The sequence below is a fragment of the Glandiceps talaboti genome, chromosome 18 (genome assembly GCF_964340395.1).
Source record: "Glandiceps talaboti chromosome 18, keGlaTala1.1, whole genome shotgun sequence".
Lineage (NCBI taxonomy): Eukaryota > Metazoa > Hemichordata > Enteropneusta > Spengelidae > Glandiceps > Glandiceps talaboti.
In genome coordinates, this window is record NC_135566.1 from 10278203 (window position 1) to 10295766 (window position 17564).

General features: G+C 33.4%; 1 protein-coding gene across 1 annotated transcript; it reads right to left on the bottom strand.

The window, feature by feature from the left end:
• Positions 1-946: 946 nt before the first annotated feature.
• On the bottom strand, positions 947-17539 carry LOC144449175 (tricarboxylate transport protein B, mitochondrial-like). The gene is made up of 6 exons (XM_078139675.1): positions 17330-17539; positions 7528-7735; positions 4456-4682; positions 3768-3997; positions 2916-2989; positions 947-2069 (listed from the first exon to the last, which is right to left on the bottom strand). Exons 1-6 carry the CDS (start codon positions 17451-17453, stop codon positions 1946-1948), a joined length of 987 nt encoding a protein of 328 aa, XP_077995801.1. The 5' UTR covers positions 17454-17539; the 3' UTR covers positions 947-1945.
• Between the last annotated feature and the right edge of the window lie 25 nt (positions 17540-17564).

Sequence of the window (17564 nt, forward strand, 5' to 3'; positions counted from 1 at the left end):
ACATACATACATACATACATACACACACACACACACAAACAAACAAACACACTACAAATGGAGTGACGTTTACAAATCTATATAGCTTATAACTATTTCATTTTCAGTTTTTTGTTGTTCTTTTGGATACAATCATTAGTTATGTCAAAATAGAAGTAAGTTTATCTATTTTGTGCTATTAAATACAAATACATTGATCTTACAGGCAACTTTACTCTTGGAATTTATATACTGATAGTGATTGGAGTTGAGGTACCTTTCATTTGATGTTTCATTCGAAGGCACTGAAGTTGTAAATTTAACTTCAGAATCATTATACAAAGCAAAGTTTGGGAAACAAGTCAAGCACACATCAACACTGAGAGTGTATCCATGACAACAGGGTTTTTGTTAAGCATGGTACTATAAGGTGAGTACAATTAAAGTATTTTACAAGATTTCCTGACAAGATTATGCTGTAACCTGTAGGAAAAACTTTGCATGAAACTTTGACCGCATTGCCAAAAGGTTCAAATTCTGAAAAACTGTAATAACAGAGCTTCATTAGCCATATTGAAAAGTTCACTTTATATAAAGTGTATCATTAATCAAACACCAAGAAATTAATTAATTCTAATATTACATATATACCAGTGATGACTTGCATTGCTGCGTTTGCATACTATTGCATTGCAGTGCAGTGCAATGCTGAAATTTGTTGCATACCTGTATGCAAATACGCCTCACATGAAGTTAAACATTAAAAAAATTCATTTCAAAACAAACTTAATCAAAATATCAACAATAAATTTTACATTGTATTGTCACTTTTCTAAGAGTTGTGTATTTTAATAGAGGGACACTTTACTAAAAATTCACTGTCTATAAAAAGAGAATGATATGAAAGATCACCAACACAATACAATCATTAAAATAACAAATATGACCAATTTTAGTCATAGATGTCATGGCAAACTAGCAATGCTAGCTATACACAAGTTTTTCTTTACTGTATCAAACAAAATCTTGTGTGTGTGTTTTTTTTAGCATATACATAAAGATTGACCCCATAAGATTTTATTTGATACGTGGACATAAAAGAGAAACACCTCTCCTCCACAACAGATAGTCAATGCATAAACTAGCAAATAAGTACTTTTCTTGGTGAGGGTACCTGTGCAATGTTACAGTAACTTGGAGTTGGAAAATTTGTTTTGGTACATTTCTTCTGATAACATTATACTACATTATACTATGCCTTTTACAAAACACTCTTTCCTTGGTTTCACGGCTGTTTGAAGCACGCAGCAGTATTGGGGCTAAGCTGGGAGAAGTACTGTCTTGTGTGCAAGAAATCTGATGCTAATGTACACTCTCTGGTACAAATTCTGAAGCAAGGGTCACAGTTACAACTTACATACAACCATTTACGGGACTTGAAAACTTACTAAATGTGTTATGAAAGTAAACTGAAAAGTTGGGACATTTAGTCTGCAAAGCAATATTACATCTGAGCATACAATACAAGAACAGCCATGCTGTAAACAACTCAGAATTGTGTAAGATGATCTCCTTCCATTAAAACTATCTAAATATGGTCTCTTTCACAAAAGGTCACTGACCTCAATCTATAGTCTGCAACTTATGTTTTCCCACCAAAATTCATGAACAAAAATCATCACATTTTCTCCTTTATTTCTATATAGTTTATTTCATGTCAAAAGAGTTAGATTTACGAAATACATAATTCATTTTGGGCAAATTTGGGGAAAATGTCAAAAATTTATTTGTGAAAATGTGAAAATCTTCATCAATAGTGATGGAAGACATTTGTCTGCTTGTTTTATAAGTTGGACTTTAAATCTCTAAATACATCAGATTTTTTGTCAGGCTGGAGGTTGACAAAGGTGGTGTTTTGCAGCCATCTGATGTTGGAGAGTTGCAGAATTTTATAAGACACATATATTTATGTTCTCTTAACTTTCTGTTCAACGTAGTTGATAGCTGCAAGTACTTGGTCGTAGAGTATGAAGACCAAAGCTACATCTAGACACACTCTCGTCAACCGTGGTACTGTTCCCTTGTAGAACCTGTTAAGTAAAGAATAAACACTTATTAATGTCTCTTATATTCTTTGTTTTATTACATACAGGTGCAAGTAATCCACTGATTAAAAGATGTGCCAATGGGTTAGACATGAATGAATTAGCGCCCTCAAAGTTACCCTTGAATTTCCCCTATCTTTTGTTTTTCTCAAAAATATTTAACAAGTTGCCAGCCATTACTTGCTTGCTGTTGTTTCTATTGTCTTTCAATCTACTTGTTTTAACCAAATATTCCCCAATAGATGTCAAAGAGGTCTGAAAACTTTCCAGTTATTACTAAAAAGGACACAAACGAACCATCGGCAAATTGTAGCAAACCACCATTTACAGGTATGACAAATAATGTATTATCACATTTCCATGAGAAAACCATTATAATGCATCACCTTCCTCTGTGTTTTTTAAAAAATATTATAAATTATTACTGATAATTCAGCTGGAAAATACTCATGACATAAAGGTTTTGTTAGTATTTGTCTTCAACTCATAGTGACAAGGCCCCTTAGGTCACTCATATTCTCCTCGGCTTAGACAAATATTGGGGAATACTATAATGTTTGTACGAGAATAATCTATGAAAATTTAGGAACGGTAATGACAACCTTGGATGTATTGTCTCCCCTATATATATTTCCAGCGTGGCAGAATGAATCACACACTTTAATAGCTGTGCACTGTCTTGACGCCGAACAACCACAGTATAAATCTCTAGCTCATACTGTTTGAACAAGTCACCATGCATGTACAAGTAGTATCATATCTAATACAAAGTATCAGTAATGGGTGAAAACTGGGTCATTTAATTGCAGTCAAGTTTAAACTAATACTTACGCCTTAGGTCCTTCATGTTTAGCTATTTTCATTATGCAATCCCAAGTATTCTTATACTTATGTGCTTCAAGACCCTGCAGACAAAAAACAAAACAAATAACAAATATTGGGATTAGAATAGAGGTGAATTATTATGTTGAGAAGTGATTGCAAAGTTCAATGACACTGTTTAGAGTTGTTGCTGAATATTCACACCTTAATTCCACAAGGAGCCTTTCACAAGGGCAAGTTGAAGCAAAATGACGGTTACATTTTCACCATAGATACCAATTCTTGGTAATTGTAATTTTGTGATAGCATTTGATCTTATGCAGGTAATGAGAATTGCATGGCAGTACAGTGTCCTCATACAGTGTTATCCTATCATGTAACTTCACAAGTACTTCTTTTGTTATCGACAACAACTAACACTTCATACCAGGATAGCGGAATGAAATGCTGTAGGATTGACCTTTGACCTAAATGATACTAATATGATACATTTCAATTAGTCTTTTAGAGAGACCTGCACTTTGGGAGGTTGCTGAATAAACCTGAAAGGTGATGACAGTAACTCTGTCTGGGTGCTAGCGCCCTCAGCAGCTTCTTTAGAAATATGTGACCTTTGGTCACTTTGAAAGAAAGAAGAACAGCCTGCTGGTCTAGTGTCTTGACTATATTTCAATTTGTAACAGAAGCATATAATATAAGGTAATACATTTGGTTGGAGATTTGTAAGTTTGGATTTTAAATGTGGTTGATATCTAAAGAAGAACAATACTGCCCAAAATCTAGATTTATCAAAATTCTGACTGCATACAAGTTAAATCCAGTCGTAAAGAAAGCAACCAACTTGTAGATCTTAGATCTTACCTGCATTCTTGTTTTGACTACATCAATTGGTGTATTACCAAATACTGAACATGCACCAGCAAAGCCACCCATTAGACCAGTTACAAGTGGATTAAGAGCCTTAGTTTCTGGGATGTCATATTTTTGTCTATAGTATGCCCTCATAGTGTCCATCACTAAGAATCGTATAGCTTGATTGCTGCCTTGTTTTATTATTGTTGGTGTTACACCCTGGTATATGCCATGGAAGCCTGCAAACAGATTTCAATACAGCTATCAAATCACTGACTGTATTATCATTTCTGGATGATACATTATTATGTTCAGATGTATTTACATTTTGGAATGAACATGTCCTGCGTCCTGGTTTAGTACTTACAGGATCCAGTAAGTACTGAGTTGTGTAGTACACAATGTACATATTGAGATGAACTGTCCTGCCCCGACTTTCTATGTTGACAAGGGTCCAGTGAAATCAAATTGTATATTACACATCACGTTTCACAATCTCACTTTCTATGATGACAGGGGTCCAGTAAACATTGAATTGTGTAAAACACATTGAGATGAACAGTCCAACTTTGTGATAACTGGGGACCAGTGAATATGGAATTGCATGAAAAAAGAAAACTTTGAAATCTGAGCTTGCATTCTAATTCTTCAGTCCAATTCCCTTCTCTGATATGTGTATTTCATTTGATCAACTTACCTTCTTTTCTGACTATCATTGCTGTGCCATGGAAAAAACCTTTAAATTTAGGATTTTTTGATGTCTGATCGTGGATAAATTTGACTTTGATGGTTTCCATAGGTGTAACTGCAAGTATAGCCTCTGATACACCAGCTCCTAGACCACACATCATACTGCCTACTTTACTGATTTTACCATCATGACCCTGTCTCCATTTGTTTTTAAGGAATTCATTCGCTCCAAATCTACAATATCAAACAGAGGAGTGAGTAATCATTAGTACTGCATTATTGACAATTTTCCAAGATACATTGCATGAAACAACATCACCTATGTTGTTACCTTTTGGGTTGTTTTTATTACATTTGAAATAACATTTTCATTGTGAAATGATGGAAAGACATGTTGACCTCTTTAACTGTGAGTGATTTTACAAAACAAAGACTAAGTGTTATCAAACGACAGAGAAGGATTTCCCCGATAAACCCAGGGTACAGACAGGTGACAACCATCACCCTGAGTAGCGAGCGTGTGCAAACCCCACTCAGCGTGTACACAATACATGGTATTGTATGGAGAGACGTGCAATGCATCTTGGAACCAGCAATATACACATGTAGGTCTATTGTTCAACATGAGAGAGTAAATCTGGTTTGTTAATGGGTAACATTGTACTTTTAATTAATTTAAATACAACATTTTACATACCAGTAACTTAGTATGATTGTACATGTATGTTAATTAGGGAATAAAGTGGTGAATGCTGAGTATTACTGGTAAAAATTAGAGCCATTACAAAGGACAAAATATATAGAATTTATACACAGGAACAAATGAGACATAGAAGAATTGACCACTTTAGTCCATTTAGGGCTTATTTTCTTTCCTGGTCCAAAAGCCACTCAAAATAATTTCATGGCTTCCTACTTGAAAACTCAACATGAAATAACCTTGACAAACTCTGTTTATAAGTCAATATTAAAATTGCAAAAGCTAAAAAATGTGTGTAAAAAGTTTGTTACTGTATGTACAATATCAAAGATTTTACAAACATGGACTTGGCATATGTTGTTTCACATAGACTTTCCAAGTAGGAAGCCATGATAAAATTGTTTTATAAATTAAAAATCCAACAATAAATACCCAATCCTCATCCACATGCCACTTCAATATGAAAACTGTGATTTTTCTGATTGAAAGTGAAACTAATATGGTTACTGAGTATATAATCTGCATAATAATACGAAATCCTGCTAATAATTAGTATGCGTAATCATTACCATGTACAAAAATTGAGTGATTGGTAATCCTATTACAAAGTGTACAAATTTAACTGACTCCGAATAATGTGGGGCATTTAGTGATGTGATATTATCTGGCTTTTAATCAATAAAACATAGAACTAATCACTTGAGTAGTCAAGGTTGATCAGCCAATTCACAATTCCCATTTCAATCAGATACAACTACTTTATCATGTATGAGAGTCTGTGTAAGTATCAATGTAGTTTAACCAAAAGTCAATCTATGCTGACATTATATATACCAGTACTTGACATTTTACATGTAAATGAATTGTGTCATTTCTATGAGTGCTGCTTATCATATATGCATGGTTCTGTAAGCAATCAGACAGCTTTGTTTTCTCTAACAGGCAGAGTTTGACTCTTAAGTTAAAATTGTAATCTAAATTGTGACATCTTTGTGGAGTCTTCCAATGTCACACAAAAACATTATTGTATACTCAGTACACCCTTTAAGCTAGGTGCCAAGATGTAAAACTTGATGGATTATTCTCATGAATTTTCTGACTCTGTCACTGCAAGTAGTAATATTTTATGTTTTTACATGAGTCCAAAATTTCCCAAAAAGGAATAAATCAGTGTTCTCATTCACAATACCATACGTAAGCCATAAATATGGAATCGATATACTCTGGTTATTCTATGTCACCACAATGTGCATCTATGTCATGACAATGCTTATGCTATGTTATAATACTCAGGTTCTACTATGTTCAAATATGAGTCAAAATGTTCAAAATTGCCATTATTTTCCCCAATTTTTCTCTGATATTGCTGGTATAATAATGTTATTCTCCAAAATATTGTTCTTCATTCACCAAGACAATACTTTTGTCACTACTAGTCTAGAAACTCATAGTGAGAAAGGCCCCTTAGGTCACTCATATTTTCCCTGGCTGAATGAAGAAAAATATTGGGGAGTAACATCTAATTGTCATTTCAAAATTGGGTTTGGTAATTGTATTTGGGGACTTAATCTTAGGTCTGTAGTATGCTCACTAAGGTCTTTGACATCAAAAAATCAAGGTGACCTCTGATGTCTAGTATTACTTGCTTTTGTACTATTTTGAAATGAACTATCTGTGGGTTTCTGAAATGTACAATATAAGTAGAAATTTCTTTTCATCATGAACTGTATTTAACTCAGGCCAATTATTGTTCCTAGTTCTTTTATGCAATGCAGCATAGCCCTAAGAGTTCACTCCAGGGCCCTAAGTGTTCACTCTAGGTCATTGTGTAATACAGTCAGTACTTGAAAGGAGCATAATCTAGCTGTCAAAATCTTGTAGTAACTTGTCACTGTTACATTCTGTAAACTATATACCTTCATTGCATGACATATGCATAGCTTCAAAATGTAGTTATTACACATGTAATTTGTATTTTGTGTAATTATCCTGGAATCAACATCATGTAAACATTGGAAATCCACAAAATGTACACTGGAAAATCACAGATGTCATCCGAAAAAGCCACCCTACTATAAGTCCATTCAATAGCATCTCAGCATGTCTCAACAATAGTTTTCAACAATAATTTTGGTGTGTGCCTATCTGAGTAAACTGAGCCCATTGGGGAGACTACGCCCCTTATTTGAGTATGTGCCGCCTGTTTTTGAGCCCTCTGGTCTAAAATGGGGTCTTTTTTTTGAGCTGAAAAGTCTTAAAGTCCTCCTCCACTTTGTATTTTTGATTTTGCTTGGTCTAAAATATGGTCCATTGTCCTTTACCAAATCATAACTGCTATTAATTGTCCCAAAATGTTGCGTTGTCCTACTAATGACTCACCGTACTGCTGCTTTTGGTACAGATCCATAAATAAGTACACTAAGCCCACGATAAAAACCAAAGAAGCCATAATTTTTAGCTGTATACTTGATACAATCAACTGGTCCTCTATACAAAGGTTTCGCAGATCTCTCGTCTAGTTGAAGTTGTGTTTTTACATACTCTGTAGGAAATGTGATACAAACTTCTAAACCTCCAGCTATACCACCTGTAAAGAACAAAATTTGGTATTAGACCTTACAAATACAAATATATATATAAAAAAACAAAAACAATTCTACAAATAACAGAATGTAACGATTATTGTCCGTCTTTCAGTGGGAGGTGCACCCACCAAAGCTTCCGACCGTATGTTGATATTGTAGGAAGTTATGTTTGCTTTGGGGAAATTAAGTTTTGTGAAAATTATGCTTGGAACTTTTCAAAGAGAACTGACTTTGTGAACATAAGTTCAACAACAGTACCTCTATCTCATGTGATAGATGTATTGCCACTGTAATTTAAAATGTTTGTATTTTTGCTAATCACTTCTCCTTTCATAATCCATAATATTTATTCCCTTATCTCATGAAAAACTGATCCAATGGTTTTGACAAGCAAACTTTTAAAAGAAAGAAAAATTCAAGATTTTCCCCAAGAATTCTTGGCTAATATCCCACGATCCTTGTGTGTTTTTTAGTCAAATCATTTGGAACATAATGAACTTTGTACACACATTGAATTCTTGGCTATCCCACAATTCCTGGGTATCCCACATTTGCATAACAGATTATTCAAATATTGGCAATTATTCAATGTCATACATGGACTTGGCCAGATTTATGAGAAAGTTGACATCAAATGTGGTCAGTAATGACTTGTTCATATATTTACCAGGAACAACAGCTGCATATTTGTAATACATCAAAATATATTAATTTTGACAAAAGGTACAAAGTCTATATTAAATACTCACATAAAATATCCTTCACAAGTACTACATTATACAATCATGAATTCCTATCCATCTCTATCTAATACTGCATTTGATGTGCCCAATGACGCATTTCATAGAGAGTATACAGATGTTATTCAATTTCCTTTCAGGAGATTATTATTAATACATGTAGGTCAGCTGTTGTAAGGTAGTTTGTAAAAAGTGGTCAGCATGTGTTCATTGATATCATACATCAGCTTTACACCTACGGCTAAGTCTAGTATGTACTATTCATATACATTCCATACGTATATGGAATTCTATACCATGTCAAATTTATATAAGATTTTCTTTTCAATAACGTAATACAATAACTTAATAGTTAGACATGTATACGTATACACTCTCACAGGAGGAAGAATTTGAAAAGTAGTTATGTTGTTTTGTTAGAGAAACTGATGAAATGAAATGGTTACATAAACTTATATACCAGCTAGAGTATAATACATTGAACCATACATTGACATTTATCCTCTGCATCCTGCAGACTTACATGTAACGACATGTCACGACTCACCCCTGATTATATAGGGTTGCAGGACACATCATGAACTGTAATGATGTAAAGGTATGATTTCATTGGTGACAAATCAAATGTTGTCACTGTTCTGCAGTGTTGTCTTGGAGAGGTTGATCAGGTTGGCAATGCTGGTTAAGCACAAACCTTATGCTACATTTCAGTGCTTGTTTCACTTAAATTGTAACATATTTCAATGGCAAAATAAACTAAAATAAAAGTATTTGGGATAACTTGAGCCTGATTGACACCCTTTACACTAAATCACAATGTAAACCCACCCCCACCCCTACCCCCCAATCCCCCCACCCCCATTGCTGCAAGAAGGTAACCTTCTCTTCAGTTAGCAATCACTCCCTACTTAACTATCACTATACCGTTGGAAATCACAAGAAAATATCCAAAAAAGTACTAATATATTGAGATTGAAAGTGATCAAAAGAGTCATCACCTTTTATGAAATTAATAGGTGATTTCACATATAATTTTGTATACATTGACAATATCCAAATAGTGTCAGTTCAATACATTCTATCACAGTGATGTATATGTTTGATTTAACTGACTTCACAGTCATGAATTATCAGGAAACATAACAGCTTTGTGATTTGACAATTTTGAAGACTTTCACTCAAAAGTATCCGAACTGAAAGGGGTAACTGATACTGGTGCTTAGTAACCATGGTAACTGTGATCTAATCAGACATACTTTACATATTAACTCAAACAATTTATCTTGGTGTCTAGAATTGCATTTATATACCAAAAATAGCTTTTAAGTCAATATTATGCTAGCACAAAGACTCCGGTCTAAAAACAGTTTTAATGATTTCAATTTTGCAATTGTTATTATAAAATTAGAACATTTTCTCACAGAATTATAGATGGAGTCTTTGACGAGATTATTCCTGTAGACATTTTAATTATTGAGGCCAGATTGTGAACATTTTAAAGAAATGGGCATTGTTGAATACTGGTCGATATTTGGAAATGATAAATTCTGATACATTAATTTTAAAGAATAAAAGTTGATATCAATATAATATATGTATGCCACCTGAGTCCAGTCAGTATTTGATGAATGTACCTTTCTAGTGGCTGAGGAAAGTGAAAAGTCAGTGTAATTTCAAGAGTTTCCAAGCTTTCAATATTCTCTAGTAGACGTGTAGAACTGTGAAAATTACCATGTAACCTGAATTCTATACTCGCAGCAAATATTATACTTTCACTGACCAGCATGATATTGCTACTGCAAAATATTATTTAAAAACATTTCAGATAGGAAACAGGTGAATGCTGTAACTCAAGTTTAAGTGTCAATTTCACCTATTCATCACCAATTTGACAACATCAAAATATGAAATCAACATCAAACTAAATATTCATGATTATCTCTCAATCTATGAATATTCATGAGATCTAAATTTCATTTGTATATGAGATGTAAATTTCATATGTACATGAGATGTAAATTTCATTTGTACATATGTAAATTTCATTTGTACATGATATGTAAATTTCATTTGTACATATGTAAATTTCATTTGTACATATGTAAATTTCATTTGTACATGATATGTAACTTTCATTTATATATATGTAAATTTCATTTGCAGGTAAGAACATCTTCAGGAAAACAAGTTCTTTACTGAATTTATTTCCAAAAATATATTAACAAAACTAAAATATATTAGCTAATGTTTTTGATAAAGGCAGGAAGAACGTAAATCTACCAACTCTTGCATTTGTTTCTCTCTAGATCTCAATTCACCTACTTTCCATGCTAATATTTTCATTAACATTACATACAGTGCAAGGAAATTTGGATTCCACAATATCCCCTATAACACAGGGTTCTAAAATCCTCCAGGCAAACTTGGCCAATTTCGAATTTACATTTTGTTAATCATAAATCAGGTTTTATATCCTTTATTAATATTGTAAGAGTTTTATTAGTTTCCTTCAAAGAGCACTGACATCTACTTAAGACATTTCAGAAAATTAAATCTGGTAAAGGCAAAATAAAATAAAATGTTTTGTTTCTGATAACATGACTTCAGAAAATAGAGTAGGTTGGTCAGGATTCTATTTTATTTCATTTTACATTTTGTTTTTTCTAAAAATTCCTTCAACCCCAAGATAAGATACTAATTCTGTAACAGTTAATGAGGTGTAAAAGTAATAAATGAAGACAATTATGTGATTCAGAAGTTGACAAACACAATATTCGGACTGTGCAAGCTGTTATGGGCTGAAATGACACCATTTCTCTCTCAGTCTGGAATGTAATTTAAAAAAAGTTACTTTGGCAAGAAAATCTACAGGGAAATAGAAGTAAATTGTCTTAATTTTACCTTTTTTTACACTGTCAAAAATACTTAGGGTTAACAACTTAAACTAGGGTCGTTCAGGTTATCACAAACACACTATTTTTTTATTTGGCCTAATTCAATTTGATATCATATCACTTGCTAGTGTAATCATTGTGACTATGTGAACTGAATATGAATGAAGTAGGAATCACTGCTATTACAGGTGTATCATAGAGAGCGTTTTTTGAAATGTTCATTTCATTAAACTTGTACAGTACCCGTAACAAAATAAAGACAGACTATGTGAGTATGTGTGCAGTGTATAAATTTATTGATGGCGAAGGGAGAAAAGAGGGTTTGGGGACATACACATCCAATATTTGATAAAATGAATCAATAAATTTTTTATATGGTGGTATGTTATGTTATGTAATGTTATAAAGTTATGTAACATCATGTAGAACATTGATACAATGCTACCTGGGTTGGATTTAAATAAAAATAAAATGTACTGAATACAAAATGTACATAAGATATATACACTTAACAGATCAAAGAGAAATGAACATAATGCAAAATATTATACACAATAGTCAAATATATATTTTTATGTACATTTTGTATTACATGTGGATGACAGGGTGATGTTTTACATTTACTACCAAAGCTGGGCAAATCTGTACATTGATACACATTAATATTCAAAAGGACTTTAGGTGCATGACAGCTGACACTTCCATTAAAAAGTTGTTATGACTTCTGTATGCATGAAATACTGTAGGTTAGTTCCACCATTTAACTATATTCTAGGAAGTCACACTCTAGTAATATTCAAATACTGTACCTATGTTGTGAATAAAGTGATAGATTTAAAAGCTTCACCTTGGCAGATTAATTTCTTCATGGGTTTCTGTGATGATTGACACATAAATCAGCACTTTTTAAATGAATATATTCTACACATGATCACAAGTTGTTTGCTACTTACAATTATACTTGCGATGGTTATTAATTATTCTGAATCACCTGCAATTGGTCTCACATTTATTAACACCTTAATTTAGTTAGCTGGTTTTTTTCAGTGTGCAGAAGGCTTTAAAACATGGGAATTAAAGGAGTCACAAATCATATTGATAGAAAACTGCCTAAGAAGCTGTACAATGTTATCAAGTAGATAGGCAGGTGATTTTTGCATTCTACCGACCATAATATATTTCTCAAATATCACACATAGAAGGCATTTGCACAGTCGAAACTATCCTGTTATCACATTAGCTATCTCCCAATTAACAGATGAAGAAATAAATTTGTTAGAAGACTAAATTAATTATCAATTACATTATCAATTAATTAATTGTAGTCAGAGGAAGGTACATTTCATATTAGAAAATCCTTAATTTTCAATATTTCAACATGTTTGATGTACAAATATACATGTTAGCCTAATAATCAATATTCTATTGCATCATACTTTTCTACAAAAAAAGTGATTTATTTAAAGTGCATGTATATTTTACTGTCAATAATTTACCTAAAATGTGACATGTGTTTACAGAATTCTGTTTGTATGAAAGACATGGCCCTCCTTGTTTTAGTAAAAATTACAATCTATCAGTATCACCCATATAATCAGCATAAACCAGTCTTGATGTTGGCATTTATTTCAAATTTTTTCGTTCATGTACTGATGAATTCATTTTCAGACATTCATTTCAACTTATTGTGTACCTATCAGCTATCATGATCCCCAGCTCAGCTCCTTGACATTTAAAATTATGAAAGGTTCAAAGGTCATTTGTTCAGGTCATTGTACCAACACAGTATAGTGGCATTCCTTCTAGTCTAGTAAACTTCTAAATTTCAAAAACTTGTACCGGTCTATTCAAATATCTGTGTCTGTTTTACTAGTATACACAACATGCTAAAAAGATATCAAATCAACATTTCAGCTATATAGTGGGATTTTTAGGAAAATAGTTCGTGAATTATTCATACATTTACTTATTATTCCTAAATATAGTTACTACATAATTTCAAATAGTCCCCTTCTTTTCTTCAAAGAAAATGTTATTAAAATGAGTGTATTGTGGAAACACTTTACTTCCACTAAAATCATTTATTATAATAAAATAATGATTAGAATAATCACATGAATTATTTTTAAATCAAAGCACGTTAATTATGCTTTGAAATGTATAAATACATTTACATCTGTTTAAACAAACAACTGGTACCTTCAATTTTAGCAATACAAATACAAGCTGTGATATTATATCCTGGTAGCATTAAACAGGATCTTGTCATTGTTTATTGTATGTTGTAACTCAGACCACGCAATGACTTTTACATGCCTTTAATTAAAGGGACACAAGCTGAGTTAATACATATCTGGGCATAGATTTTGCTGCATATGTAAAAGATACTTGCAGTATTGTACTTACTGTAGCATAATTTAATCACCACTTGCAATTGACTGAACTCAAACCTGGTATTAAGATAACTTAAATGATCTAATGGTGTAATTTATCATACATATCAAAAAATGTTTTATACGGAATCTCTACTATGCAATCAATTGTTCTAACTATATCACAAAACAATCACAATATTACAGAAGACATGCATTGACAGTAATATTATACTGGAATGTGGTTTTATTGAAGTATTTTCACTTGAGTAAAAAACTTATAAACTCAGCTTGTGTCACTTTAATAATATGATCTATTCTGCACCACAGTCTGGTGATAGAGGGACTCCCACTGCACTCTTTGGTGCATTATTTCTGTGAATATGTCATTGAGTTATTTCTACAAGTTAGTAACAATTGTAAAGTATAGTTTCAACTAGGAAAAAGAATTGGTCAAAACTAATATATTGACAGTTAAAAAGACAGTTACTATTAGTTACATGAAAAAAAAAATACATTAAAAAAATTCAATACTGGAACAAAAATAATCAAAGTGACATGCAGTTCCAAACAATGGACACTTCATTGCACTTTAGGAGGGGATGTAAAAAAAACTGACAGATTACAATCTATCTTTTTTTTCACAACTCCATTAACACAAAATGCATATACGCATGAAAAAACTGTGCTTTAGGATTTATAACCCATATTGACCCTTAGTTCACTCAGTCTCAAATGAATGAATTGACACAATACTCATCCCGCACAATACATGGTGGAATGTATTTTGTTTGGGATGAATACACAGTTTTGGTGTCCCCTGTCTTTTGTAGTCTTTGACCTGTATCTGTTTGTATGAGGAAAGTCTTGGACTGTGCTATGGATGTATCCAGGGCACCTAATAATACCACCAAGGACTTAGGTTTTAGAATTTGCATTTATGAAGGACAACGTAAACCAAAGAGAACAAAAATACTGCCCTAGTTGTACATCTAACTATGAATTTACTTCTTTGTGGTAATCAAATGCATTTAAAGTCTTAACAAAATCATATAGTGTTGTGATCTTTCTATATTATATGTGTAAAAACTGTTCAAATTTCAAATCTGATAAATAAACAATAAATGTAATTAATGATAAGAATTGACATTTACATATTTTGACTTGTATCATGAAAAGTTTGATCAAGTAAAGAAATTAGTTTCAAATACAGCATATCAATAAATGGAAAGGTCATTGTCTTTATTAGTACCAAATTGACCTTTGACCCTTCAATTAAATGTACCATTTTTCAGTTCAGATTATGTAGATTACAATTTTTTTTATTTTTTTAGGTACCAGCAGAATGTAAAGTTTATTTTGTACATCATCATTCACTGTTTTTGTATTACTATTAGTATTTTCATATCATTTGAACATTAATATGTAAATTTCATTTGCAGGTATGGAAATCTTGAGAAAAACAAGTTCTCTACTGTATTAGTATTTCATATTTTAAACATCCTGTGCTGGATATAGTCCTGCTTAGACGGTGCACGGATCTACATGACCCTCAACTATAAAAGGAAGGGACGATTTCGTATGCAAGCAGGACTATGCTGAATAATGGGTTGGGTCCGTTTTTTAAAATAAATACATGAACATGTAGGAGTGTGAACAAGCCTGCTTTATCAATTAACATGTTTTTGCAAGTACTACTTATGTAAGCAATTTACTACAATGTAAGTTAATTATAGTAAAGACAATAGATTTGTTTTCAATAGCTCTATGGTATTGTAAATGTCATATTATATTATATCATGCTACTATGCGCCATTCTGATTGGATAATAACTGTGGTAAAATCCCATTTTACCACGGCTGGCAGTGGTAAAATGGGCCCCTAAACTAGCATATGAATAGTACATACAAGCTGAATGTGTTCGTTCGTACACCAATAAGTTAACACTTCCCCAGAGTAAAGGTGTGTCAGGTATCCTTCACAATAGTTTGGGTTACAGTAGTCCAAATAATTCCACTGGTGACCTTGCGATCGAAAGCAATGATCGATCAGTGGCCTCAACACCACTGATAAGGTACAAGTTCTCCCCATGCAACGAGCCGTCTCAGCGTCCTACTCTCGTTACGCGTTGAATCAAGCAACACCGATTTAACTTTTAACCATCAGTCAAGGTGCGTCAGGATTATTTCAAAACTGTACATCTTCAGGTTCAGTCAATGTTCAATTTGTTAACCATTAAATTAAAGTAGACTGTGTAACGTCGCGTCTCTGATTTACTGTCTCGCGCTTTCTCCGATTCAACGCCGAGACATCTATTTTTAGCAGTGTACAAGATTGTATTGTTCTTATGTAAATATCCAAACAAAATTGTTACTTTCTTTGACCTCTTGCCCCGTTTTTGTTGTTGCTAGTTTTCAACGCGTTTTCGTTATGCATTATATGATGTAAATAAAGTAATTTATCAATGCAATGCAATGCATTGCAATGCAGTGTATGGTTTGTGTTCATGCAGTGTGTGTGGGGGCTACATGAACGTATCCACTCATTAAAATATGCTCGTTCCCGACGATCTATTACCGACGATCTTTTTCTGTACGTGCGAATTCGCCTTTTCGGGCATATAAATAACCACAGAATCATATTTAGAGGAAATAGACACATATTTTGATATAATATAATAGCAATAACTCCCGCCGAAGGCGGGTATACACTCGAATTTGGTACAATTCGCTCCATATAGCACTCGCCATTCGGCTCGTGCTATATGTCGCGAATTGTACCAAAATCTCGTGTATACCCGCCTTCGGCGGGGGTTATTGCTTAAGTACATGACTGTCTCTGATTACATTTACGTTACCACTCAGATAAATTTTACACGTGGCAATCACCAGATAATGTTTACTTTTTGTGATAAACACACAGTGCTGACTAGTCCCAGACTTAACACAGTAATCACACTGTCTAACTCAACGGGGTTACGATGAAAACCTCAGGGATCGTTGACAACTTTGCTTGTTTTCGTCGTCTATCACACCGTCCTTGTATCATTATTTTGCGTAGACTAATTCAATATGGTCTTACCTAACTAGCCAATCGCATTAGGGGATGGGCACCACACCTCCGCCATTATCCAATAAGAAATCGACAAAATTAGCAGCCGCCAACGCCACATAGGATGTGTGGACATAGGAAGGTCGACCTGACATTTAATCTTTAACTATAAAAACCGCACTAAAATGTCAGATTTTCTGTTTCTTGTAAACTTCAATGATATACACAGAATGCAAAAATAACAAATTCTGCATGACTATCAAAATAAAGTTACATTTTGTCGAAGTTTGTCTTCTAGTGGAAATTTCCGTACATTGAACTGAGCACTGGAATACAGCGAACCCTGGCGTTGACTGTTTTATGTGTTTTGGGAAATTGACAGTGGTTCTCTACAAACATGCATACTATGTTCAGAATGGTCTGGGGACTCGTTACATCTGATGATTTATCGCCAGGATGTGACTTAAAATGTCCCTGCTATTCCATTTTTGTTTGGAACAATTAATATGGTGTTGTTGGCATGAATAGAAAAAACCTACCAGCGAGGATTCCCTTCAACGGATGAGTAGGAGGTGTCGCTCCGGCTGCAACGGCTTGAGATCGGGGTCTTCCGAAAGGACTTGAGAATGGTACGGATCCATTTGCTAACGGTTTAGCAGCCATGGTATTTACAGTTGCAAAGGCTACAGTGATATTTCAGGAGACTCGTTTTTGCGAGTGAAGACAGCTAGCTCGGCGTTCTGCGTTTGTTCTGAATGTTGACGTGATAAGGGT